The following is a 27,834-nucleotide window of genomic DNA, read 5'->3' on the forward strand; positions in this document are numbered from 1 at the left end:
TGAGGACCACTGAAGTCAGGGACTGACAAAGACCTGGGCCATATCAGGCTTAGCGCCTGTTTGGGTAAAGTTCCAGCTGTTCCTGTGCTAGGACAGCCGAGCTGAGTAGTTGTGGCAGGGCCTGTATGAGCCAGGAAGCCTAAACTAGTTACCTTCAGCCCTTTACAGAAAAAGTTTGCCAACCCCTGATTTAGATTGTTTTCTCCTTTTTCTTCCTTTTGTTAATGTTACTGGTTCCAATACAAATTGTTGGTTGCAGCCTTTTCTAAAAGGAAAAGTTAGAAAAACTGCTTTCTGATCTTCTGTAAAGCCATAAAATGAACGGGCATATCTCTGTGGTTTAGGATATTTACTTCAATAAAACTTATTAAGCACCTACAAAATAGAGTGTGGTGTAGCTTTATAGCTTTTTCTGTTGTCAGTCTGAGGGCACAGAATGCCAAATAACAGGGCATATGTTACCATATTTTAATTTTGTCTACTGTTCAGTCACTGAACCACTTAAATGCATGTTAATGAATTATAAACATTTATTAATTGAAAATAGTTTACTTAAGACAACATAAAAACCCCAGAGGAAAATATTATGCAGGAGAAAATCCAAATAGTTTATTTTTAGTACATACTTACAGTGACAGACTTCCAAATCCCCTATAACTATTCTGTATTTGAATGGAAATTTTAGGGTATAATTATTATTTACATATTTAAGGAGTCAGTGTGTATTTAAGCCATAATTTCAAGCCACTATTTCATTTTTTAAATTCCTAATTTGGAATAATATACCCAACTTCTGATTTTAGTGGTGGTGCTACCGTGTCCTACTCTAGGTGTTTTATTGCAGGAAAGAAATGGGGGAGCATGGGGGTGAGCTGTTTTTGGGGTGCATGGCACAGCTTTCCACTTTAGGAGGATGAAGCTCCATCTGGAATAGGCTGGTCAGCAGTGAGGTGACTTTTCCTGACCCAGTGGCTGGAGTCAGAGTGAGTCGGTTCTGGGGGGTTTGTCTAAACCCAAAGTGTAAGGTTTAAAGCAGCATGGTGTTCTAGAGTGTCAACTGATGTTCTCAGAAGACAAGGGGAGAATTCCATAGAGACAGGCAGCCTGCAGGAGGACGCGGGTGGTGGGTTGTCCTAGTCCTCCCAGTCGATGCTGATTGGCCCGCCTGTCAGCATCTGGCTCCGTGGACCACTGGCGTCCTCTCCTTCAATAGAAGCCTCACGACGCACCCGCCGGTGGCAGCCCTGAGCGCAGCGAGAACGCTCGTCTAGCATCCCGCAGACCAGGACCCGGCAGTGCAGGAACACTTCCTGGAAAGATCACAATGATAAAGAACAAAAACAGTGAAGACAGCTGCCAGTTTGAGGGGGGGGTGCCTACTAGAAGCCAGACACTACCAAATACTTCATATGTTTTATCTCATTTCATCTAAACAACTGCCCTTTGAGACAGATGTCATCCCAATTTTACAGATCAGGAAACTAAGAAGGTTAAGGATCTTGTCCAGATTCACACATTTAGCAATGTGGCAAACATACTCAATCACATGGGTGATTTAAAACCTGACATCCACAACTTCTGCCTCCGTGCCTGGACACAAGAGAACCTTGGGAGGACAACGTCTAATAACATTAATATCTTGATTCATCACATCAAGGTCTGGGCATAACATGGGGTCCCATCCACATCTGTGTAAAGTAACAAGTTCTTTCTCCAAGCTTCTTCCTATAAGTAACTTCCCAGTGCATGCTGCCGAGTTGAAGAGGAAGGTCAGGGTTAGCCATCATGGTTAGCAGTTATTTCCGAACAATGATGAAGCTGGACAGCACATGAATACACTTAGACGCGATATGGAAAAAACTGTTGACCTCAAACTTTCCTTTGTTTAAGTTGTTTCAACAATTCTACTAAAATAAAAAACCTTCCACCTTAACACAGTATATCAATATATGGCCTCTTATAACCTCTATTTACTTATATACATTAAAAAACTGTTTCATATTCAATTTGCATTTAAATTTTTTATGACAAGAGTTTTTTCATATCTCCTTTTTCTATATTTCATTGTACATTAACTGCTTAATATTGCATTAATTGATGCACTGGTTTAATGCCTCTCTCATAACAGTACTCTATAAGCACATTCAACAAACCATGTTTTTATTTTTGTTTCTGAGAAGCTGTCAGAATTGAAATTTTTAGACTGATAATTTTATGGTTATTACACATTGTCAGATTATTAATTAATTGTCAGATTATTACACAACTTTCTAGAAGGTATATCAACTTATATTGCTACTATACACATCTCCCTATAGCCTTGAAAGTTGGGATTTATAATTTTTAAAAATTTCATATGTATAAAATAGTCTTATAATTATTTGAATTGGCATGTAAAACAGTGAAATACTGTTTTCACTGAACATTTCACTATTTGTCTTTTTTGCAAATATTCTCTCCATATAGTTTGCCATGTGACCACTACACAGGCTTTTTCAATCACACCTGCTCACAAGGGTTTTGTATTATAATCACATCATATTTTCTTTGAACAAGCCTAGTTAATTTATTGGGAGGGGGCAGATGATTCTGACATTCACGGAGGTGGTAAGATTCTAGATGGCCAGTTTTATAGTATTTTTCATAAGGTCACGCAGATCCCAATGGTAGGCTTTAGAATGTGAACCAATTGGGACAGTAGGAAGGCTCAGGTTCATGGAGGGAGAGGGCAGGCAGCTCTGTAAGGTAAAGGTGTTCGGCTCACCTTGTGGTCTTTGCCCACAAACTTGAAGACGGGGACCTGAAAGTGCTTTGCGAGGTGATCCCGGGATGTGTACTGCTTCACTGAGTCATCTGAAACACAGCTGGAAGCAGGGCAGGACAGCACGTAAGACTTGATTTCTTAAACAGAGGTGGAAAAACAATCCAGTCCAACGTGTTTGGTCCAAGGAGAGCCAAACGGGGTGGAGGAGGTTGGGCTGCACTCAAGATTTTTGAGAATGAAGGAAAAATGAAATCCCTTCCCTGTGAAGGCATCTCAGACACAGCTCTGCTCATTAACGCTCTCTGTCCCATCTCTCATTCACTGTACCCACAAACTGTGCACCAGGACCTCCTGTTAAGTCAATATATAGAAGTATTAGTAACAGCAACAACATTTATTATAAAGATATCTTTCGATATTGGGGTATCTTTTTAAGGCTTTAATGGCACCCCACTCCAGTAATTTTGCCTGGAAAATCCCATGGACGGAGGAGCCTGGTAGGCTGCAGTCCATGGGGTCACTAGAGTCGGACACGACTGAGCAACTTCACTTTCACTTTTCACTTTCATGCAATGGAGAAGGAAATGGCAACCCACTCCAGTGTTCTTGCCTGGAGAATCCCAGGGACAGGAAGCCTGGTGGGCTGCCGTCTATGGGGTCGCACAGAGTCGGACACGACTAAAGTGACGCAGCAGCAGAAATTCTGCATTCATGTACTTTATTACTGATTTGAGAAGGCTTTTCTTGAATGAAATTTCACTATATTTATCAGACACCTAACAGATACTCACCCCTGAAGGGGATCCAAAGGTGAGCAAACCCCAATTTGTACAACAAGGAGCTGCATAAAGATGTCAGTTTCTTAGATAATAACTAGACCTATTGGGGGAAAATAATTTACTTCCAACATGTTTTAATACCTCTTTTCACAGATTTAATGCCAAATTTTAATTTGATAGGCTTTGAGATTTTAATCTCAGGTCTACCACTTGAAGTGAAACTCCTAGGCTCACCTCAGGGTTAGCTGGGGGAAAAAGAGGGGTTCTTGATTCTCCACTTTGAGCCCAAGGATTAAAATAGATGAACCATTTTTCCTAAAGGCCGGGGCTCATACATATATTGTGGAGGGAGGTGGGAGAGGGGTTCAGGATTGGGAACACGTGTACACCCGTGGCGGATTCAGGTTGACGTATGGCAGATCCATTCTGAATTCAAAAGGAACTTTTACCTATTTCCTTTTCATGGATGTGGATGCTTCATTGTTTCTATCAGGCAGTAAAAAAGTGGGATCAGATATAAACACCTATAAAACTGGATACTTACTCCACATATTTACAGAACACTTTCTAGTTTATTGCTAATTGCTGTTTCAGGGCAGTCAAAAAATCCAATAAAATTATTTAAAAATACGACACCTTGACTTGTATTACCACTGGTACCTTATTCCCTTAAACTGAAGAGGATCTAGAAATATAATGTGGTTTCTGTTATTTATTATATTTATGTACACATTGTCATTTTCCTGAGGGTAAATGAATCTATGCCATTTCTGATTATGTTCTCAACTACCTATTGCATATCTAATCTGTGTGACATACTCTGCTGGGTGCTGCAGAGGAGTTAGAGATGAACAACATGGTCTGTGATGTCAGGGAACTTAAAAGTCCAGTAACTGCCTCAGCATTTTCCATTTATCTTTACCTAAAATACTATTTTTTAAAAATTGAAGTATAGGTGATTTACGATGTTAATTTCTGATGTACAGCAAAGTGATTTCGGTATACACATATATGTTCTTTTTCATATTCTCTTCCACTACAGGTTAGTACCAGATAGTGACTATAATTCCCTGTGCTATAGTGTGTGTGTATGCTTAGTCGTGTCTGACTCTTTGCAACCCCATGGACTGTAGCCCACCAGGCTCCTCTGTCCCTGGAATTTTCCAGGCAAGAATACTAGAGTGGGTTGCCATTTCTTCCTCCAAGGGATCTTTCCAACCCAGGGATCAAACCCACGTGTCCTGAGTCTGCTGCATTGGAGGCCCTTTGCTATACAGCAGGCCCTTGTTGTTTGTTTTATATAGTGTGTATCTGTTCATCCCAAACTCCTGCTTTATCCCTTCCCCAAATCCAAACTTCCCCTTCAGGAACCATTGGTTTGTTTTCTGTGTGTCTGCTTCTGTTTTGTAAATAAGTTCCTTTGTGTCATATTTTAGATTCTACATATAAGTGATATCATCTGGCATTTGTTTTTCTCTGCCCGACTTACATCACTTTGTGTGATAATCTCTAGGTCCATCCAGGTTGCTGCAAATGGCATTATTTCATTCTTTTCTGTGGCTGAATAGTAAAAAAAATACTATTTTTTAAAGAGAAAATGTGACAGAAAGAGTTGTTGTAGGGTAACACATTACAGAATAGAACCCAAGACAAACTCTGGCTCTTGATTTGGTGTTTGCTGGGATTAGACAATTCTAGTTCATCAACTCCAAGTTCATGTGCTAAAAGAAAGTAACAGCAAACGGTACAGGGTAAGTTCAAATAACTGATTACCCAAAAGTTGTCCAATAGCGGATTTTGGAATTCAACGTTTCTTTTTCTGGAGATAAACTTTCTAATTCTACTTTGCTTAGGCTTGCATTAAATTTCTTTGCATTCTCAGACGATATGCCAACTAAAACTAGAGGGAAGCAAATCAGATGTGTTAAATATCAGGGGAAACCAGCCTGATTTAAATTCAAGCTGAGGACAATGAATAATCAACCAATTTACAAATATAAGTAAACAGCATTATGTTTATTTTAGGACTCTGAACTAGTCCCAAATTAGTATTATGAAAACATTCATTCAATAGTTCATTAGATAAATAGTTAATGAGCTTTACTGTATGTAGGCAAGGCATTGAGGACGATGAAAGGAAGATTTCTAGTTCTGGTTAGAACAATCAGGGACAGCTTCATGGAGGGAAAAAAAAGTCCCAATGTGTCTCAAAGGACCAGTAAGAATCAGACAGGAAGAAAAAGGAAAGAAGATTTCAGGCAGTGGAAATGGCAGCTGCAGAATCAGGAGAGTGTAAGGAGCAACAGAAACTGTGAAATGCCCATAGTTCTCTTTGGCAGGAGCAGAAACCGGAGAAGGTAGAGGTCAGAGGGTGAGGCACAGCAAGCCAAACTGAGAGCTGGATTTTTTCTTGAGGGAGTATCTCAAATGCACCATTACTGCTCTTAGCTAATACTGTACTATCCAGTATTGCACTAGAGATGAAACTATTTGCCCATGTATAGTGGAAACAGGTCCACATAGCTGTGTTTTTGAGTTCTGCTTATGCTTTTGAACAATTTTAATATCTTCCATAGCATTGTTTTTGTGTGTGCTAAAGGCTGGAAAATTAAATAGCACATCTTCTTAGAACTGTATAAAATATAAGCATAGAATCCTAACTGAGGGTCTGGGTTACATGTTTTCCCAGCAACTTTCCCAGTTAAGACTATATGTTTGCAAAAGTAAATGCAAGGGGCAGGAGAAAACTTGTGGTAAGAGAAATATTCACTGCCTTGATTGTAGCGATAGCTTCACCAGTGTGTAGACATCAGAACTTACCAAATTGTACACTTAATCTTTTGGCCACACGGGGCAGCTTAGTTCCCTGACTAGGGATCGAACCCGGCTCCCTGAAGTGGAAGCGTAGAGTCCTAACTACTGGACCTCAAGGGAATTCCCCAAGCTGTATACTTTGAATAGCATATTTATTGTATACAAACAGCACTGCAATAAACCTGTAGAAAATTTAAAAGTAATCACCCCCAACAAAGTAAATCCATCCCCAAATCTACTTAGCACTAATTATGTGACTGAAAAAGAAAAGAAATAAAAATTGATGCTTCTATGTTTCATTTTAAAACTTTGTGGAGATCACTTTAAGACGGCAAGAAACCCAAAGGCCTGCCGTCTCCTATGAGACCTGCCTCTAGCCATCCAAAGCAGCTCAGATGCCTTTTCCAGATTGTGAAAACAAGCTAAGGAGGCTACAGGAATCTGAAGCTAGAGGTACTCCTGCTAGTAAACAGCTAAATTTACCAACCAAAGAAGTCAAGAGCCATCAGTATGTTTTCAACAGGAATCTGACTATATATATAATTTGTTTTTCTTTTGACTGGATACCCAGGGCTCTGTGGAGATGAGACTTGAGAGCTGGGATGTAGGAGGCTGTGTTTGGAAGCTTTCATCTGTCCAGGTGAAAGATAATGAGGGCTGGAAATAAGGCAGTAAGAGTAGAGAACGGGTTGGGATATTGCTACTTTTAGAAAGGCTTTGCAGTTGATCCTAATGTGTATCAAAAGTTTAAAATCACTGTGCAGGAAATGGATAGTAGCAGGGAAAGGTCACCTGTGGTGAGAGATCCAGGGGGTTAAAAGCAAAGGAGAAATTTCAGAGTCTATCAGGGTAATTAGCAAAGGGCATGAACCAGGGCACATCTGTGGTGCTCTTCACTAGGCCATTTCCCTTTTCTTAAGCGGCAGGTCCTGACCTGCTAGAGATATGTCCCATCTGACATTGAGGATGAGGAAGGAACTGATGAGATACAGTTATGAATTTGGGATGTGAGTGTAATTTTCCTGGCAATGTAAGCAGTAGATGTGGTAACTGTTAGGCTTTTAATGATACAACAACACATGCAAAGTTCTCAATCCAACAACCTCAACAAATACAGAACTCTCCTTTGTATAAAACAAGCAAACAAACAAAGTTCACTTGATCTCTCCTCTCCTAAAACCAACCAATTATTTCATCTCTCTCCTTCATGACCAAACTTCTTAAAAGAGGGGTCTGCATTTGCTGCTTCCACTTCCTTATCCTCTTGCATTTCTCATTCCCAATCTGCCACCCTTATGCGAAGAGCCTACTCATTGGAAAAGACCGTGATGCTGGGAAAGGTTGAGGGCAAGAGAAGGGGGCGACAGAGGATGAGATGGTTGGATGGCATCATTGACTCAATGGACATGAGTTTGAGCAAACAGGGAAGCCTGGAGTGCTGCAGTTCATGGGGTCGCAAAGAATCAGACACGGCTTAAAGACTGAACAACAACAACCATGCCACCCATGCTCTACAATCTCTCTGACCAGGTTAATCAATCATGTATATATATTAAGTTGCTTCAGTTGTGTCCAACTGTGTGACCCAATGGACTGTAGCCTGCCAGGTTCCATGGGATTCTCCAGGCAAGAATACTGGAGTGGGTTGCCATGCCCTTTTCTAGGGGATCTTCCTTACCCAGGGATTGAGCCCTTCTCTTATGCTTCATGCATTGGCAAGGCAGGTTCTTTACCATTAGTGGCACCTGGGAAGCCCCAATCAATCCTATAGTTTCAACTATAAACAGGGGTAATCCTCTGTTATTTGTCTCTACTGTTTCTGGGTCTAACTGACATGCATTTCCAACTGCCACTGAAATTCTCTTAAGTATCCTGTGGGTATTTACAATTTGTTTCTGTTTGTTGTTCAGTTGCTAAGTTGTATCTGACTCTTTGAGATCCCGTGGACTGTAGCCTGCCAGACTCCTCTGTCCATGGGATTTCCCAGGCAAGAATGCTGGATTGGGTTGCCATTTCCTTCTCCAGGGGATCTTCCCAGACCAGGGATCCAATCTATGTTCCCTGCATTGGCAGGCAGACTCTTTACCATTGAGCCACCAGGGAAGCCCAGGCATTTATATTAGAATATTATTATTTGGAATTATCATATTCAGTATTTTTATAGCAAATCTGCTTTTCAACCTATGTCCTTTCATCTTGGTTAAGGACATCTAGTCAGTCATAACAAGTTAGACCCCTTGGAGTCATTCTGGACTCTGCTCTTCCTCACCGGTTTTTACCACGAAAATGTGCACAAGTGGTTTCTGAACTAATTAAGAGCAAGCAAGAGTGCTGCTTGGTTTTATGAAATGATTGAAGTTGCTATTGTGTCCAGAGATCAAATGTGAAAGCTCCTATGCTGCAGGCAGATTCTTTACCATCTGAGCCACCAGGGAAGACCCGAATGAGAACTAAGGCTAATCCATCATTCAAGAAGCCTACTTACCCATCCTGGATGATGTAGTACTTCATGATCTCGTCGATCTTGGATGTGGGGGTGGCAAAGCAGCTCTCCACCAGGCTTTCTAAGCCATTCACGTGCACCAGGGGCTCAATACCAAAGTAGAGGGAATCTCGCAGCTTGAGAGTAGGCAGGGCTTCCCGGTAAGGCTCTTCGAACTCATGGTCCTTGAAGATCTCCAGAGTGAATGGGAAGATTCCGTGACTGCGGCTCATGATTTCCAGCGGGGTGTTGCGAAGGTTGGGAACGTAGCCTTCGGAAATGGTGTACAGGCGTGGAAACTCACAGGTCACGGGAATCAGCAGTTTGCTGGTTCGAATGATGATGTCGCCGCTGCTCCCTGGGGTCTGCTTGGGTAGACCTGTCACCAGGTTGCTAGCCACGATCTTGTCGTTCACCACCTGAGCCAGGCCAGAGCCAGGAGAGGAAAGAGTCTCTGTTTATTTCTACAGAGCACCCTACCTGCTGCCCATCATAACATTCTCCAAATTTCTCTTTACGTCAAAACACATGAGGGATTCAGTTGCTAAAACCTGAAATTAAAAAAAAAAAAATCGCTTCTCCTCTTTTTACTAACATGTTTTGACTGTTAAGAGTTTTATATACCACTTCATGGTCAACCCACACATTCCTTTGGAGTTATTAGTCATAAAAACCTGAGCTATGCAGAATCAGCAAATTCAAAGCTCTGATAGTTTAGAAAAGAACAGCCTCTGTATATTATATTTTTTCGGGAATCCTAGACTTGGTGATTGTGCAGCAGCATGACCTTGGGCTGAGCTCATCTGCATGTGGGCTTCAGCTATCGCATTTACTCAGATGATTTTCAGTTCTTCATCTCTAGCCTTGTCTGCTCTCCTGTGTACCAAGAACCCCTGGCTCATTGCAGGGCACTTCTATTTGATTATCCACAGATATGACAAAACACAATTTGCCTAAAGTGGGTCCTTCTCAAATATCTCCCCAACGTCTCATCCCAAGTCTAATTAGCTCTCTGATTTTTCTCTGTTTGTTTCCATAAATAAATACTTGTTTATTTGATTGCAAGGGCCTCTACACCAATCTCCTGGGTCTAGGTCCTCTTTTTTCTATTCATTTTGTCCACTTCTGATTTCATCATAACAGTGCCTGCTTCATCCCATTCCTATGGGGAAAAGCCAAACGTCTCACCCCAGCACACAAAGCAGATCTTTGAAAGCACAGTCTCTCTCCACCCACTTTTCCAGTTTCCTTTCCATTATTCATTCCTTGCCAGCCAGGTTATGTAGCCCATTCACTTAGCATAAGCCTCAAGAATTCCCATCGCTGAGACTTGATCACTTGTTTCTCATCTGAAATGCCCTTTCTCCACCTCTCTGCCTGTATAAACCAGGCATATGCTTCCACCCCAAATCAAGTCTCACTTGTCATGACTACTCCAGGGTTTGTCCCTTTCTGGCCTCCTATACCACCGTCAACTGTATCCCTGACTCATATTTTTTATGTGTGTTGTCTTTTAGGAACCATGTATGTTCCTAAAAGTCAGGGATCTTATTTTGCATGTATTTCACATATCCTGCAGCCTCCCCAGCACAGGGCTGTGCACAGATTCTTGGAAGGAAGAACAAATCTTTTACCTCTACCTGGTTCAATCCTTGGACTCATTTGTTACCTCATGAATTAATCATTTTTTCTTCAAGTAAAATAATTGGTCAGAGGAGACACAGTAGGCCCCCTCGTACTGGTGCTGACGCACTCAGGAAAATGTCTGTGCATATTGGAGAGATGGTATTCAATACTATTTGAGAACTGACAGAGCAGAATTCTTTTTAACTTGCTGTCTTCCCAGGGTCAGGATCACAGCACAGCACAGATGCTCAATAACACATTTGTTAAATGAACAGCATATGAATTTTTGAGCGCCAGTCTTTTATGCGGAAATATGTCATCTATGACACAAGCCACAACGCACACCTTCATCAACCAATTCCCAAATAACTAGATTTGGTCATGCCCCAAGAGTCCTCCAGGAAGAACCTACATCAACCACTGTGCCACACGTCTTGAGGGAGAAGAGGATGTTCACATGGGTGCCATTGGACACGCCTCGGCAGGAGGTGTTGGTCAGGAAGAGCTCCAGACCGCCAACCAGGTCCCTGGGGATGCTCACTTCGATGGTGTTCGACTTGCAGAATACAGGAACTGTGGGGACAGGGGATGCTGTTAGAACCAGGAAAGCGGAACTGGGAGAAGGGGAAAGAGACAACTAGGAGAAACAACTTCTCCCTCTTGCACTTTGAGCTTTTTTGTGGTCAAATAATGCTCATCAAATACTGTATTATTTCCCAAATGAAGAAATATTGTTCTGAAGTTTCAAGTTAACAAACATTTCAAAGCGTGTCTAGCATAACTCCATGTATCAAAACACTTAAAAATGAACTTTTAGCAGAAACACAATTTATCGGCAATATAGGAAAAGTACTGCTTTGATATGGGCTTAAATTACATAATGTTACTGCTTTGACTTCACCATTAATTATTGCCCCATAAAACAGTGGTAATAAAAACGGCATTAGTGCACTTGGGGAAGAATTCCAAATCATTCTTGCATGGCTCAGTAAACCATAAACTGTGACTATAAATCCCACTTTAATTTAATATAAAAAGATTGCTTTTCTTAAGCATTCTCGTCTCAAGACTGTACAAATGTCCTAAAATAAGTACTTCTGAGTACTGTCAGACAAAACATGAGGGCAGTATCAGTGTATGAGGGCACATAATAGCAATGACTTAGCATTAAGAAATCACAGATAGGTGCTTATTAAATATTTGCTGGATGAATAAATTGATATTCTGGACATAAATAACTAGATTCCCAGAAAAACAATGATCTGTTAGAAAAGAGGAACTCCATCTAAATTAAGTATTGAATATTAGTTATTCAACTAATAACAGAAATCAGGGTAAATAAAATCAAAAGTAAAAAGCAAAGGAAACCACATGTTCCAGCAATCCATTTCTGAGTATAGATCCCAAAGCACTGAAAACAGGATCTCAAAGAGATATTTGCATACACATATTCATAGCAGCATTATTGACAATAGCCAGGAGGAGGAAGCAATCCAAATGTCCATCGATGGATGAGTGGATAAATAAAATGTGTACACACGCAGTGGAATAGCTTTACAAAGGGAAGAAATCCTGTCATACGCTACATGCGTGAAACTTGTGGACAATTTACTAAGTGAAATTAAGTCAATCACAAAATGACAACTTGTAGGAATCCACATATATCACGCACCTAAAATAGCTGGCTTCCTGGAAACTGAAAGTAGGATGGTGGTTGCCAGGGGCTGCAGGGAGGAAGGAGGGAGGGGTAGCTGTTTTTAACGGGTACAGAGTTTTAGATGTGCAAGATGAAAAAGTTCTGAAGATTTGCTGCACAAAAATGTGAATATACTTAACACTACTGAACTATGCACTTAACACTGGTTTAGATGGTAAATTTTATGTTACCTTTTTTTAACTGCAATTTTTGAATGATTCCAGAGTGAACACACACTGCTGAAAGAGCTGGTATTGTAAAAGATGAGAATCTTGACACACTTAGGTGAGGAAGACAGGGAAATTTGGGGCAGAAGTCAGAGCAGAGGCTAAGCATGTAGTACCTTGGCAAGTGTGGTTATCCTCAGACAGCACCAAGCCCCGGGGACATTCACACCGATAGCCTCTCTCAGATGTAAGGCAAGAATGGCTGCAGCCACCATTGTTATTGTGGCATCCTTCAATGTCTGCAATAAAACCAAAAGAAAAAGGAAGAATCTTATAGCCCTCTTCCCCAAGAATTCTGGTTCTTGGACTCATGGTTTGCATCAGGCATTATACTTGACTTACCATAGTATCACTGGGGCCCAGCTCAGTCACTGAGACATGCTGGAATGTCCACAAAGAAGTTTTGATTAAATGTTAGAGCTACAAAGAGCCATCTTACAACACAAACACAGCTCTCACCATTTAAGCTGGTCATTTTGTAGAATGCCCTTCAACCCGGATTTGTCTGTTTTTCTCATGAATAAAGTATAATTTGGAGAGGAAGATGGAAAGTCATTTCTTAATTGCTGTAACATTTAGTCCACCCAATTTTGAAATGTTTGTTACTGATGTAAAAGGAACTGACAAAATATAAATTCAAGCAGAGCAGCTAAATGGATCAGAGTTACTCAGAGTTATTGCCAATGGTTGGGTCACCAGCCCCTCTCCTCGAATCTCTAGGAATAACAGCACTGGAGATATTTTTCTTGGGTTGACAGCACATTATAAAAATGAGACCTGGACAGCACACTGAGAGATTCCACTCTACTGAGCTCTCTCATTCTTCTCTTATGAAGCAGCTTTTTAAAGTTTTCTTTTTAAAAGTTTTGCATTTTCAAAAAGCATACTCAATCAAATGGGCAAAAAAGGAAAAATATTCAGTTGAAAAATGAAGAAACTACCACATAATGTCATAGTTAGCAGAGGAAAAATAATGACCTTTGTGGGTTCTGGATGCTATCTTCTAGATCATGCATCATCAAACTCTGGCTGCTATATGCTGTTGTATATAAAGTTTTATTAGCACACTCAGTCATGCTCATTTATTTCCCTCTTATCTATGGGGTGCCTTCTCACTACGAGGGTAGAGTTGAGTAGTTTCAACAAATTCCATATTAAATATCCACTGTTCGGTCTATGCAGAAAAAGTTTGCTGCTCCCTCTTTTAGGGGTAAGGTAATATTTAAAAGTCCCTGGTGGCTCAGACAGTAAAGTGTCTATCAATGTGAGAGATCTGGGTTCAATCCCTGGGTCGGGAAGATTCCCTGGAGAAGGAAATGGCAACCTACTCCAGTACTCTTGCCTAGAAAATCCCATGGACGGAGGAGCCTGGTGCAGGCTACTGCCCATGGGGTCGCAAAGAGTCGGACACGATTTCAAAGGGAAAGCTATTTAAAAGGGAATGCCTTCAGGAATCCTCTGGTGGTCTAGTGGTTAGGACTCTGAGCTCTCAATCTCAACAGTCCAGGTTTGATCCCTGGTCAGAATTAAGATCCTTCATGGCATGGTCAAAAAAAAAAAGTGGGGGAGAAGGCTTTCAGTTCATTTAAGATGTTCAGGGAAAGATATTAGCCAATTTCCAGTTATAGCTGTAAGTCTCAGTTCAATAATGATAAAAATATTAGTTCTTTGGAACATCAGTTAATTAAGTTGGAATGAATCAATTTTTGTGAAATAGGGAGAGAGAATAAATTTGCAGTGAATTAATCTTCACAAAATTTAAGAGAAATTAGGTTATGACCTATTTATAAATCTGTAGTTAAAAAAGATAAAAGTATTCGTACAGGTTTTTTAAATAGCTGCAAATGATATATAATGATATAGAAGAAAGCATAAAATATGCTATAAAATGTTAAAATCAACATTAATAGGAAATTTTTTTCTTAAAAGTGATGTTCCTTAAGTCATTTAATTTTCCTGGGTGTCAGTTTCAATAAATGTAAAATGAAAGTGTTAGATTAAATGTTCATTAAGAATATTTCCAGATCTAAGACTGCAACGCACAAAATAAGCTGAAATTCTTACTTGGATTGAAGAATTTTAAGTCTCTTACAAGGATACACCAAAATGTTTAGAATGGATATATCTAGCAAATGGGATTCTGGGTCCATATCTTTCTTTTACTTCTCTGTATTTTCTTCTATGAACATAACTCTTTCATAATACAACAAACAATAAAAATTACTTAAAAATTAAAAAGAGCCTTTTATTTTAAAAAAGAAAATATGCTAATCTAACAGACTAGCTAAAGAAACAAATATGTTTGGACTATTAATAAAATGTAAGGATTTCCATAAAAACAAAAAACCCAAAAACTCCAAAAAGGGCTTCAAATATGAATCTTAATCCTAAAGTGTAATTCATAGTCAAACTTTATCTTCTGCTAAAATACTTTTCAGTTATGATTATTAGGTTTTAAAATTATATTAGGATTAACTGTAATATTTCCAATAAAATACTCATAGATAATTACAAATGTTCCTCATGGAACATTTCATTAATATACAAATATGCAAAGATGGTTGTATAACATAAGATTTAAGGAGGATTCAGGATATTACCCTTATCCAATAAAGCTTAAAGTACATTTAGCCTTTTTATAAGAGACAGCAGTTTGATATCCTGGTTAATGGACCCTGAGTTAATAATGCAAACTTTGTGGCATGAAATAAATTGTGACCACTAGCCATAATTTTTCCTTTTAGGGTAGAAGTTTATTATTTTGAATATAGATAGAATAAAGTGAACTCACAAGCAGTGTTATAATGTATTATGCCACACATTCAGTTACCCTCTGGGACATATCATTTGTCCTCTGTAAATAATGATAAGCAGCAGCATTTATCTCTTCATATAATCTGCAGAGTTTTTTTCTTTTTTTGGTCTCTCAACTCTCAATGTCATGAGATTCAGATTTATTAAAATAGAAATTATGAAATTTCAGCTCAGATAATTTGCAAGGGCAAATGTGCCTGAGAGAAGGGATACTGTCAAAGCTTCATGTCATAATAGTAGACAATTTCCATTTCAGTTATTCAACATACATTTCAAATTATTTTTTATTACTTAATTATACAAAATGTATACAGAATCTCTGGACTTCCCTGGTGACTCTGTTGGTAAAGAATCTGCCTGAAATGCAGGAAACCACTGCAATGCAGGAGACCCAGGTTCCATCCCTGGGTTGGGAAAATCCCCTGGAGGAGGAAATAGCAACCCGCTCCAGTGCTCCTGCCTGGGAAATCCCATGGACAGAGGGACCTGGCGGGCTACAGTCCATGTCCAACTCTACAGTCCAAGAGTCGTACATGACTTAGTGACTAAAACTGCCACCATACAGCATTTCTACTATCAAATCAGGTAAGTTTACTTATCTCCAGACATGTGTTAATCTCTAATAAATGCAAAGCATATGAGTAAAATAAATGACTTCATAAAATCCAGTTTCCCAAACTTCCAAGATGGTAAGACTCAGGTAGGAAACTTGGTAAAAACACAAACTGTAAGGCCCCTCCCACCTCACTGAACTGGAGTCTCCAGGAGAGAGACCTGGGAAGGGCGGGCTTTAAAAGCATGCAGGTGATTCTCAGCAAGGAAGTCTGAGAAACTGCTATAAACCATTTGTTCTGCCACCTGCCTTCATTATCTTGCTACTTCAGATGTGCTCCCTGGGTCTGCAGCATAGCCAGCACCTAAAAGTTATTTAAAAATGCAGGATCTTCACCTGACTCCAGACCTACTGAATCAGAACCTGCATTTTAACAAGATGCCAGGTGATTCGTGGGTGTATTAAAGTTTGAGAAACATGGGATACCCAATTTTTATATCCCAAACTAAAAATGCAGCTCTTTGCCTCTTGCAACATGCAACAGCTCCCTTCTGCCAAAGCTTGGAGATAAAATCAGCACTGCATTCTGTCTGCAACACAAGCATCCTGCAGTGATACTCAGTGCTGATGAGTGGTTTCTTTACACAGTCAAATTGTTACCCTGGACAACCTTCTAACCCTGGACAGTTTCATAAATGTCCAAAAAATCAGCCAGTGGCTTAGTGGGGGCTCTTGATGTGAATCCCTTCTTGCCCATCTCACCTTCACATGTCTTGCCATCACTTCTTAGCACACGGCCAATCCCACACTCACAGCGATAGGAATTTTTGAGGTTTACACATATCTCACTGCAGCCACCATTGTTTTGCTCACATTCATTTTCATCTGTAGAAGAGAAACCACACCATTTACATAGTGCTGAGCCATGCAGTCTTTTCCCAAGCCCTTTAGCAGAATCACTACATCTTTTCAGATCCTGTTCACAGACTTTCCACAAACCATCTCCAATATAATCACTTCTATAATATTAACCTGGTCTCCTCAACCAAGTCATTTGTCCCTCTGCCCTCTGCTGGAGTGGAAGGCAGCTGGTTGTTTGCCAGTTCCCTCCTCAGGGCAAAACTGTTGGGGAAATGAAATTCCCTTTGTTATCTGGTTTCACTTATTTGCTTGTATTGGCGAGTTTCATTTTCTCCAATTCCTGAAACTTACAAATCAAACTGTGTTTTAAATGCATTAAATAAATTTACATTGCGAAAGGATAGGTCTGGTGAGATTTTTTGTGAAGCAGTCTTCCTTTATATATATATATTTTATTCAAGTATAGTTGACTTACAGCGTTTCAGGTGCACAACAAGGTGATTTAGTCATACATACACGCATATATTAGTTTTGAGATTATTTTCCATTAGAGGTTATTACAAGATATAAACTATGGTTCCCTGGGTTATACAGTAAAACTTTGTTGATTGTTGCATATCTGTTTTTTTAAAAAATAAAAATCTAGCAGTCCATTCATACTAAATCAAACAAGTGGAATCAAAATGTTATGAACTGTTTAGCTATGCAAAATTCATGTTTTCTAAAATATATGTATTATGCATACTATTAGTGAGGCAGTCTTCTGTTGGGTTGGCCAAAAATTTTGTTCAGTTTTAAGTAAAAAAAAGACACGTTTTTCATTTTCATGAAGAACTCTATTGACTCTATTTACTAACCGAACTCTATTTACTAACTGAACTAACTTTTTGACCAACCCAACGTTATAAACAACTGCCTTTAAAATCTGTTTTAACTATTGGAAGGGCCTTCCCTGGTGGTCCAGTGGTTAAGACTTTGCAGGCAGTGAGGATTCAATCTCTGGTCAGGGAACTAAGATCTCACGTGCCTCGTGGCCATAAAAACAAAATATAAAACAGAAGCAATATTGTAACAGGGCTTCCCTGGTGACTTAGATGGTAAAGAATCTGCCTGCAATGCAGGAGACCTGGTGTCAATCCCTGGGTTGGGAAGAGCCCCTGGAGAAGGGAATGGCAACCCACTCCAATATTCTTCCCTGGAGAACTCCATGGATGGAGGAACCTGGCAAACTACAGGTCATGGGGTTGCAAAGAGTCAGACACTGCTGCTGCTGCTGCTAAGTCGCTTCAGTCGTGTCCGACTCTGTGCGACCCCATAGACGGAAGCCCACCAGGCTCCCCCATCCCTGGGATTCTCCAGGCAAGAACACTGGAGTGGGTTGCCATTTCCTTCTCCACACTACTGGGCAACTAACACAATGTTGTAACAAATTCAGTAAAAACTTCAAAATACTGAAAAACCACCTTTAAAAAAATAAACATTGGAATATTTCCATATCGTACTTAAGTAATGATTGTTATCCTTTTTAAGAATCTGATAAAGGATAATGATTCTTGTTATAAAAAAATGTACAGTTGGCAACAAATGTCAATCCACTTCCTTCTACAAACAAAAAATGGGGAGCTTGAAGAGCTAAATTTGTCATGGGTTGGATATAAGCTATAAACTAGGGACTGGGATTTAAATACCCACTAAATGACAGAAGGCACGGCTGTGGGTCCCTGAGAGAAGATGAGCTGGAACTGAAACCGCGCTCAAGCCGGGACCTTGGAAAAGGCATCCCCGTAGTGAAAGGGGCATAAGAAGGGCTCTGCTCTGAGGCTCGGTAACCAGTAAGGAGCTCTCTGCCTGAGGTTCTGAGAGAGAAAAAAGCCTTCGTAAAAGCCAAGTCTGGCTCTGCCATGGTTGAAGTATGAAGTCACAATTCCCACATCTCGTGGGGATCTTGAAGCTGAGAAACTGATATAAACTTTGACCTGGATTGGTGAAACTTCTGTGACAAAAGCATCTGAAACACTGCTGTGTAGTAAAAAAAAAAAAAAAAAAAAACACCAAACCCAACTTCTTCAAACCAGGTGATAAGAGTGGAGTTCCACAGAAAAAACAATTACAATAGAAGATGGTTTACCATAAAACACTACACAGGCGGAGATGATCTGCTATGAGAAAGCTGATAAGGTAACAATTGGTAATCGCTGAACTATAGAGAACAGAATAACCCAAGAAAATACATAATACAAGGATTTAAAAAATGACTAAACAGATACGAGGCCAGTAACCAAATAAAAGAATGTGTAGGAAGACGAAGCAGAATTGAAACCATACACACAGAACCTGTAGAAATGAAAAATACAGTTGATAAGATCAGGCCCTACTGCCTGGACAGTGGATGAACAGGGTGCCGGCAGCCTTCCTGGGTACGGCCACACTGGTGCTTGGGTCCAGTCTCTGTCCAAAGCCTGGACTGCTTACCTTGAGACTGATTCTTTTTATCGGAGAGAGAAATACACTTCTGTTTTTTTAAGCCTTTGTTATTTGGGAGTTAATTGTCCGTTACAGCCTAACTTAGATACTCAAGGCCCCAGCAATTCCACTTTTATAGGTATAAAATGAAAAAAGTGTGGAGAAAATCTCACAGAAGAGTTAAGGTTCTTAAAACTATGTTAATTTTAAGAACATACAAACAGTGCTATATAGTTGGTTATATATGTTATATTGTTATTGTTATTTATTACATAAACAATAAAAGCATGAAAACAGGGACCAGAAGGACATAACTAACTTCAAAATACTAATTCCCCTGGAGGGTGAGAGAAGTAAAAGAGATGGCATGAGACGGCTTTATCTGTGTCTGTAAAATTTTATTTAAAAAAAAGGAAGAAAAATTTAGCTATAAATCTGGGTACATGAGGGTCTGTTATATTATTTTTCTTTACTTTCTCTCTGCCTCCCCCAAATACATAATTTATAATAAATAATTAAAATTGTTATATATTTTTTAAAAACTAAAGTAACATTGACACATACACATTAACACAAAGCTTTGCCTCTAATTTCAGGGAATTCATGATCTCCCTGAAACCAGTAGACAGGCCCCAGGTAGAAACTGGCAGCTTCCCCTGTGTCCTGATAGGCAGAAACATCCAAGGTAAGTTGCTAAACAAGATACACGTATGGTGTGAATAACTGGTGACCTTTGATTTAAACAACAGCAATAATTAAATGTGTATATTTTTATTTTTATATCTGCCTGAAGAAATCCTGGAAACATACATAAGTAAATAATGTAGGAGTTTACTTGGGGTGGAGTTGGAGGAGGGGAAATGGAACAAATGGAGGACACAGAGCTAGACATTTCACTGTATACCTGTCATGCTGTTTAATTTGGGAGCTATTTAAATACATTACCTATTCAAAATTTATATTAAAATAAAGGCAGAGAAATGAATGAAAAACCCCTGCCTTAAAAGGAAGCCAAATATTTTCCAACAGATGTGTGTGTGTGTGTGTGTGCGCGCGTGTGCAGTGTGAGAGGTTGGGGGGATTGTAGGAACCATCATCTCCTACACCCCAAATCCGTTTGCATTAAATCACATAGTCAAAATCGACCATGCAAGAGCCGTAACAACTGTTATGGGAGGGCCTAACCATGCTCCATAGAACAGTTGGTGGGGGTGGGGGGAAGCTGAGAAACAAAAGCTTTTCTAAAATAAGAACCCTTTGATAGCCCTTTTATCCTGATCCCTATCCCCCTCTGATCTTGTTACTGCTCTTCTGGAGGAGGCAGGTGTGGGGCAGTGCTTCCCTTTCTCTCCAGACTTGTTTTAAATCTCTTTGAATCTGAATACAAAAAGCTTCATAACATTAAACAGAAAAGAGATGACCTCAATCCTGGGTTTTTCAACTCTATTTTCTCCCAATTGTGGACAACAAAACATATATACAATTAAACAACTCTGCATTTCCAACGAATAACCTGACTCCCCTTTCTTGCCACTCAGACAAACCGAAATTATATCACTGAAGCTATAGGAGTATACCTGTAGGTAATTTTAGACCAAAGCTATCCAATAGAAATACAAAGCAAGCCACACATAAAATTTCTTATTAGTCACATTAAAAATTTTGTTAAACGGCATTGGTAAAATTAATTTTAATAACATATTTCATTTACTCTAGCATTTCTAAAATGTTCCATTTTAATATATAATCAGTATTAAAATCCTTGAGATATGTTCTTTTAAGTAGCCTTCAAAACCCAGTGTATATTTCACACTTACAGCCTGTCTCAATTTGGATGATAAATTTTCATCAGAAATATGTGATTTGTACTTCAGAGTCATGAAATTTACAGTTCACTCAAGTTGTTCCACGTATTTTTAGTTTTCCAATGACAATCAAGTATTAGCTTTTTTTTTTTTGTCCATTTAATTTTATTTTATTTTTAAACTTTACATAATTGTATTAGTTTTGCCAAATATCAAAATGAATCCATCACAGGTATACATGTGTTCCCCATCCCGAACCCTCCTCCCTCCTCCCTCCCCCTCCTCCCTCCTCCCTCCCCATACCATCCCTCTGGGCCATCCCAGTGCATCAGCCCCAAGCATCCAGCATCGTGCATCGAACCTGGACTGGCAACTCGTTTCCTACATGATATTTTACATGTTTCAATGCCATTCTCCCAAATCTTCCCACCCTCTCCCTCTCCCACAGAGTCCATAAGACTGTTCTATACATCAGTGTCTCTTTTGCTGTCTCATAATCGGGTTATTGTTACCATCTTTCTAAATTCCATATATATGCGTTAGTATACTGTATTTATGTTTTTCCTTCTGGCTTACTTCACTCTGTATAATAGGCTCCAGTTTCATCCACCTCATTAGAACTGATTCAAATGTATTCTTTTTAATGGCTGAGTAATACTCCAAGTATTAGCTTTTAAATTAAAATTATGTAAAATTACAGTTCAGTTTTCCAGTCACAGAAGCCACATTTCAAGAGCTTCATAGTCACATATGGCTAGTGGCTACTAGACTGGACAGCATAATCCTAGGCTGTCCCAGTACATGATATAAATTTGACTTGAGGCTTTAGTTATGAACTAAAAAGGCAAACCCCATTCTGAGCGCTCAGAGACACAAAGTGGAAAGATGGTGGTGCTGCGAGGCAAGAAGAGTTTTTGATTTGATTTGTCCTTTTGCCCCTAATAGCCTGTTTCTACTGCAAGAGGAGTTTCTTACCAAAGCATGTCTGTCTGTCGGGGCCGAGCACGGTTCCTGGAGCACATGTGCACTCACTGGTACCCAGGCAGCTGCCATGGCAGTCGTCATCACAGATGTCATAAAAATCTATGGAAGGATAAAGATGACCTTTCATGAGGGGCGAGGGTCAGAGGACACTCTCATCCATGAGAAAGCCTCATGAGTTCAATCATGGGGTATGAATTCCTAATCAACATCAAGAGAATTCCCACTGTTCTGGCTTTATATAACCCACTGGCAAGAGGTACTGTCCAGGGCCATGGGCATGTTCTGTCATTGAGATCCGTGAGTCCTAACTTCAGATCCACAGACCCCTGGGTGACCCTGGTGTTTTCTGCAAAACCTCACCAAACATGAGCTGTAGATTAAATAGTATTATGTTCTACTCTTCTATGCAGTCTATTTTTAAAATGTATACAGATTTTGATGGGATTAATAACATGAAAATTCATTTGAAAGTATTACTGATCTCAAGTAGCTTCTTCCCATTATACATCATTTCTAAAAAATATCAATGGATACTAAGCACAATGCTACCATATGGATGTCTGAAATATATCTAAAGAAGGGGTCTTCCGTGCTCAGAAAGGTTGGAAATCCACACTAAATTACATAAAAGACAAAACTGATCAAAGTCATAGCTCCCTTCCCTTTCTATTCTTGGGAATTTTTCATAAATCTTAAGAGCAGACCCCAGAAATCATGAGCTAGAGATATCTGTGCTCCTAAATCAATGTTCTTCAGGTGCTGAGATACTACCACCACAGAATTTCCTATGGCACTCTTCTCTTTGATGCCATTTCTGTGGCCTTTGAGGGGAGGGGAGAGAGCCCAGGGAAGTACTCACGACCACAGTAGACATGAAAGCAGACGCTGGGCTTGGTCAGACGATACACATAGTAGCCTCCAGGGCAGGACTTGACCTCCACTGTGGTGTTCCATAGGCAGCAGTTTCCGTTGAAGCTCGCGCAGGCCTGGCGTTGCACAATGCCATCACCTTCCAGAGGGTGGCTGCCATTGAGCCAGACAGGTGCATGGGTTCCGCAGTGGTTTTCCGGTATGCAGAAGGTGGGCATAGCATCCCCTGCCATGCCTGTGAAGCGGTACCACTCCCCGTCCACACTGTTGTCACATAGAGGGGAACCTCGAGACTCATCGAATTGGTGCTCAGTGTTCCTCCATGGCTCGTTCAGACTGATGTAAGCAGAACAAGGGTCTAGGGCTGGGAATGAAAAGGACACCTCAGAGGCACCTTGATGATTTGGGTCACAGTGGCAGTAGCCTGTGGAGAAGGCAATGGCACCCCACTCCAGTACTTTTGCCTAGAAAATCCCATGGACAGGGGAGCCTGATAGGCTGCAGTCCATGGGGTCGCTAGAGTCTGACACGACTGAGCGACTTCACTTTCACTTTTCACTTTCATGCACTGGAGGAGGAAATAGCAACCCACTCCAGTGTTCTTGCCTGGAGAATCCTAGGGACGGGAAGCCTGGTGGGCTGCCGTCTATGGGTCGCACAGAGTTGGACACGACTGAAGCGACTTAGCAGCAGTAGCAGCAGCAGCAGCAATAGCCTGAGTTTACTTTCTTGATCTTAGATTTCAAGAAAGAAGTAATCTAAAGTCCCTAAAAGCAGTTGTTTAAGATTCTTCAAGTTGATGTAAACATATTTCATAAATGCCTTTTACATTTGAAAAATTATTTCAAATCTACTTAAGGCTCTGTGTTTGCATTGGACTAAACCTTTTATCCACTATTCCTCTGATAGGATTGTTGTTCAGACCAAAGGAAGTTATAATCTTACTGAACACTGCACTGGTCAGACTGGATTTTGAGTACTGTGTTCATACCTGGAGGCTATACTTTATGAAAGTAATGGACAAACCTGATGTCCAGAGGATGGTGACCAGATTTAGAAGGGAGCCTAACAATTATTTACTGGGGAAGAAGCTGAGAACTATCATTTGGAGAGAAAGAAAAAAAACAAAACAAAACCCTGCATATTATGTATTACTTTTCAAAAAATCTGGAAAAGGCTTGTGAAAGAGGAATTAGGTATTCTGACAATGACAAAACAAATTGTTATGGGGAAGTGCATTTCAGTTCACCTATCCAGTAATGGTGGTTTGATTGCTAAGTCGTGTCTGACTCTTGTGACCCCGTGGACTGTAGACTGCAAGGCTCCTCTGTCCATGGGATTCTCCAGGCAAGAATACACGGAGTAGATTTCCATGCCCTTCTCCAGGGGATCTTCCCAACCCAGGGATTGAACAGGCGTTTCTCATATGTTTTCTGCATTGGCAGGTGGGTTCTTTACCACGAGTGCCACCTGGGAAGCCCAGTATTGGAGAAGCTGTATCACAGTGTGGTAAGCTCTTCATCTTCGGATATTCTGAAAAAGGCTGGATGGTCCAACTAGATGGTCATTTATAAGCACGATTATGGGTGGAATTTTGTACTAGTAGGTAGTTTGGCTTGATAATAAATACGTAAACTTATTCTACTGAGAAGTAAAAGGCCTCTGGCACATGCTTTGAAATACACCGTATAGCGGCAAGGGCAGTCTCCATGTGAATGTGGGTACATGTTCCACCAGCTTATTGAAAATATCATGAACTTCGTGTCTTCACAATTAGCCATGGCATCACTGTCTAGAATACAGCAACATTTCAAGCATGCATTTTTAAGGCATAAATAACATAGACAAGTATCTTATCAAAACCATTTTAATGACTGAAGACAGCAATATCTCCAGTATTCTCACTGCCTCTCTCAATTTCAGGAAAATGCTGAATTAACATAGGCAAATTTTGCTTATAAAGAATCTTACAATAAAATCAAGATATTCTAGAAAGGAGACCTAGCCAGAGGATACTATCCTTCTTAATGCATGTGAAGCTGATTTAATTGACATTGTAGGCAGGGAATTCATATCAAGGCTAGTAAACTTTGTGGACAAGAAATTCAGCTTTAGTAAATACTGCACAATAATTAAATGTGATGGGCCTTGTTGATAAGTTGTCAAGAAAATATGTTGAATTTTCCCAGGCTACATTTCCAATTCAAGTTTACTCTCAAAACTTCAGTCACATGTAGAGGAGGGCGTAGCCTAGTGCCCCGCTGAGAATATAACAAGGACAAGAAATAAGTACAACATTGCATATTCTAAAAAAAAACTTCTGCAGAGTTACACATGGAAGGCACAACCCTCCTTAAAATGTCCCTGAGGTACCCCAGCTGTGTCCTAGACCATGGTTTGATGTCTCTCGAGGGGAAGAAATGTCCACACACGGACTCTCTACCCTCTGAAAAGGGAGACGTTCCCTCATCTGCTCTCCCAGCTGTGGTTTTCTCTTATGAAGAAAGGTTTCCAGGGCAATTTCACAGGTGATTATATATTCATAGAAATATTTGGTTCATCTCCTTGGCTCTAATTTTACAAGAAATGGTTAGGCACTTAACTTGTAATGGCTTTTACAGAAATTCCTAAACCTCCCTCAGTAACTATTTCATGATTTATAAAGTTTTTCCTTAAATATAACTATCATTTCTTGCGCTATTTGTTAAAAGTTTATTTCTTCTCTTGTAGGAATATATGGCACAAATAGAAATTTACTATCTTCTGTAAAATAAACATATATTAAAAGTTACTCATGCAATATTTTCTAACATTAAATAAACCCATTCCACTCACCCCCCTTTTAAGGGAGTACTTCAATCCTTTAATAATCTGGCCACTGGTGTTAATTCCTGCTTTCAGACTCAGTGTGGAGGCCAGAATTCGATATTGTACATGCTGCGTCCTGAACTGCTGATATATGTACACACACCCATATATACACTCCTCAAATGAAAACAGCCGGGTGGATTGCTCTCGAAGTTCAAGCCAGGGGGCCTGGCTGGCAAAGAGCCGGTCAGCCTTTACCAGGATTCTCGCGCATCAGCCCCCTGGCCAGCTGCCCCTCCCGTATCCCCTGAGCCGGGAAGCGGCGCGGATGTCCGTGCGACGAGGGGCCAGCACCTCTCGGCGGCCCAAAGCGGACAGCAAATGTCAGCATCGCCGCCCTGTCATCCCCGGGGACCAGGAGTCCTCGACGGTCCTGGTCCGCACCCCCGGCCCCGCCCCTCGGCTGGTCGCCCGATTCTTCGCCCTCTCTCTCTCTTAGGCCGGAAACCCACCTTCTCTTCTTTCCCTCTCCCCCTTCGCTTCCTTCCCTCCCACCTCCCCTCTTCTCTGGCCCTTCTTTTCCTTTTTTCTCACTTCTCTCCTCTCAGGCAACCTCACCCCCACCTCAAAAAGTCCCCAGCCTCTAAAGTTTTCCCATTTTATGGCTTGAAGTCAAACGTCTTAGAAGTGCTGGGGGGCAGGGTAATTAAAATAAAAAAGATCTAAGAAGGGAGAACGCGTCTGATGGAAGGGTACAGGAGGTAATGGGCAGTTAAGCCAGGGAAGAGAGTGGGGAGAAAGCAGAGAGGAAGTTGAGGGAAGGACGACTTTGGCTCAAGCAACTCTTGGTTACTTACTGGCAGCAGATACAGGGTGATTAATCTTGGCTCAGACCTATCTTTAGGACTATTTTTTAGACCAGTTTTAGATGTAGAGAATAGTTGAGAAGACTGTATAAAGAGTTCACATCTTCTGGCACCCAGCTTCCCCTCATGAGATAATCGTACACTAGTATGGTTATCTTTGCCACAATTAATGAACCACTGTTGACAGCTTAACTCAAGTCCACAGTTTCGATTTCTTTAGTTTTTGCCTATACCTTTCTCGGTCCCAGGGTCCCAGGGTCCCATCCCCTGGACCACATGACATTAAATTTTCCATGTCTCCTTACTGTCTCAAGTCTAGTTTTAATTGTTTATTCTTAAAACTACTAGAGCAAGGCCTTAGGTACCCCAAAGAAATAGGGGCAGCTAAACACTGAGCTTCCCCAAAATGCCAAGGAGTATGGTTCTCTTCATCTCAGCCTCTTCTCACTCTGTCTTCTAGTTAGAACTTAAATTCTAATGGGAAAAGGAGAGAGAAAATTGTTTCTAACTGTAATGAAAACTTGGCTTTGTTGGCCTGTTTTGTACCAAAGCTGGGTGGGGAGAGAGTTTAAGATTCACTCAGTCAGTGCAAAAGTCATATTTTAAGAAGTCAAACCTAAGAAGTCTGATTTATCCAGATCTGTGCCTTTATGGGCACAGTTAGTCCCCTGTATTTGTTAAAGGAAAAACTCTATCCTCCACTCTGAAAATCTTTTTTTTTTTTTTTTTGCTCTTAAAGTTAGGACTATAAAAGTGCCTAGAAAATGAAGAGGTTAGAACCCTTTTACACATACTCCAAGAAATATTTAGCTCGTGGAAAGTTGTTTGGATTTGGCAGATCCATGGAAATTTTGGATGCCAGGTGAGAGGCTAAATGGAACATGAAATGAAATTCTCTGAAAACATATCTCCATAGGTTATCAATGACTTTTCTTATACTATTCTAGAACCAGTATTTAAGATACTGGAATCTTGCTCTTAACAACCTGTACATAACAGCAAATTCCTCCAACAAAAACCAATATTGTGCCAAGTACTTGACGCAAGACTCACCCCTGGGTGCCACCCGTGTTACTATGATGAGGAGGCAGGCGAGAAGCAGGAGCTGAGGCATCCTTCTGGACCAGCCACCAGAGACAGACTGGAAAATCCTCTTGATTTCAGTTTTCCTTTGTCTACTTCTTTCTCAAGCACTTAAAAAAAAGGCCTCTAGGCTCTTATGAAAAAGACTTTTTAGTACTGGTTGGGGCTTTATCAGAGGAAGAGGATGAGTGGGATAAGGTGTCCATTGCTCTGGCCTTGACCCCAGATAGAGGCACTGTTTTACATTGTTAAGAGTTATTTTATTGATATTTTTCTTTAGGGAAAAAAAAAAAAAAAACAACCCTCACAATCCCTCATCCTCCTATTGTTTTTTTTTTT

The 27,834-nt window shown here is 40.4% G+C and overlaps 1 protein-coding gene across 1 annotated transcript; it reads right to left on the reverse strand.

Annotated features, from left to right (window-relative positions):
• Positions 1 to 379: 379 nt before the first annotated feature.
• Positions 380 to 27,612, reverse strand: OIT3 (oncoprotein induced transcript 3). Its single transcript, XM_005888687.3, has 9 exons — positions 27,466 to 27,612; positions 22,728 to 23,102; positions 21,860 to 21,967; positions 16,518 to 16,640; positions 12,505 to 12,627; positions 10,878 to 11,038; positions 8,843 to 9,258; positions 2,765 to 2,864; positions 380 to 1,310 (listed from the first exon to the last, which is right to left on the reverse strand). The coding sequence occupies exons 1-9, from the start codon at positions 27,524 to 27,526 to the stop codon at positions 1,134 to 1,136; spliced, it is 1,644 nt and encodes a 547-aa protein (XP_005888749.1). The 5' UTR covers positions 27,527 to 27,612; the 3' UTR covers positions 380 to 1,133.
• Positions 27,613 to 27,834: the final 222 nt, after the last annotated feature.

The sequence above is a fragment of the Bos mutus genome, chromosome 28, assembly GCF_027580195.1.
Source record: "Bos mutus isolate GX-2022 chromosome 28, NWIPB_WYAK_1.1, whole genome shotgun sequence".
In the NCBI taxonomy this organism is placed as follows: Eukaryota; Metazoa; Chordata; class Mammalia; order Artiodactyla; family Bovidae; genus Bos; species Bos mutus.

What these genes read in the sequence shown, in the direction of transcription:
- OIT3 (XM_005888687.3), bottom strand. Translation starts at nt 27,526, where the DNA reads ATGCCTCAGCTCCTGCTTCTCGCCTGCCTCCTCATCATAGTAACACGG. An exon ending in CTTTCATGTCTACTGTGGTC is followed by an intron (nt 21,968 to 22,727) that starts GTGAGTACTTCC and finishes ATCCTTCCATAG; the next exon opens with ATTTTTATGACATCTGTGAT. An exon ending in CGACAGACAGACATGCTTTG is followed by an intron (nt 16,641 to 21,859) that starts GTAAGAAACTCC and finishes TCTCTTCTACAG; the next exon opens with ATGAAAATGAATGTGAGCAA.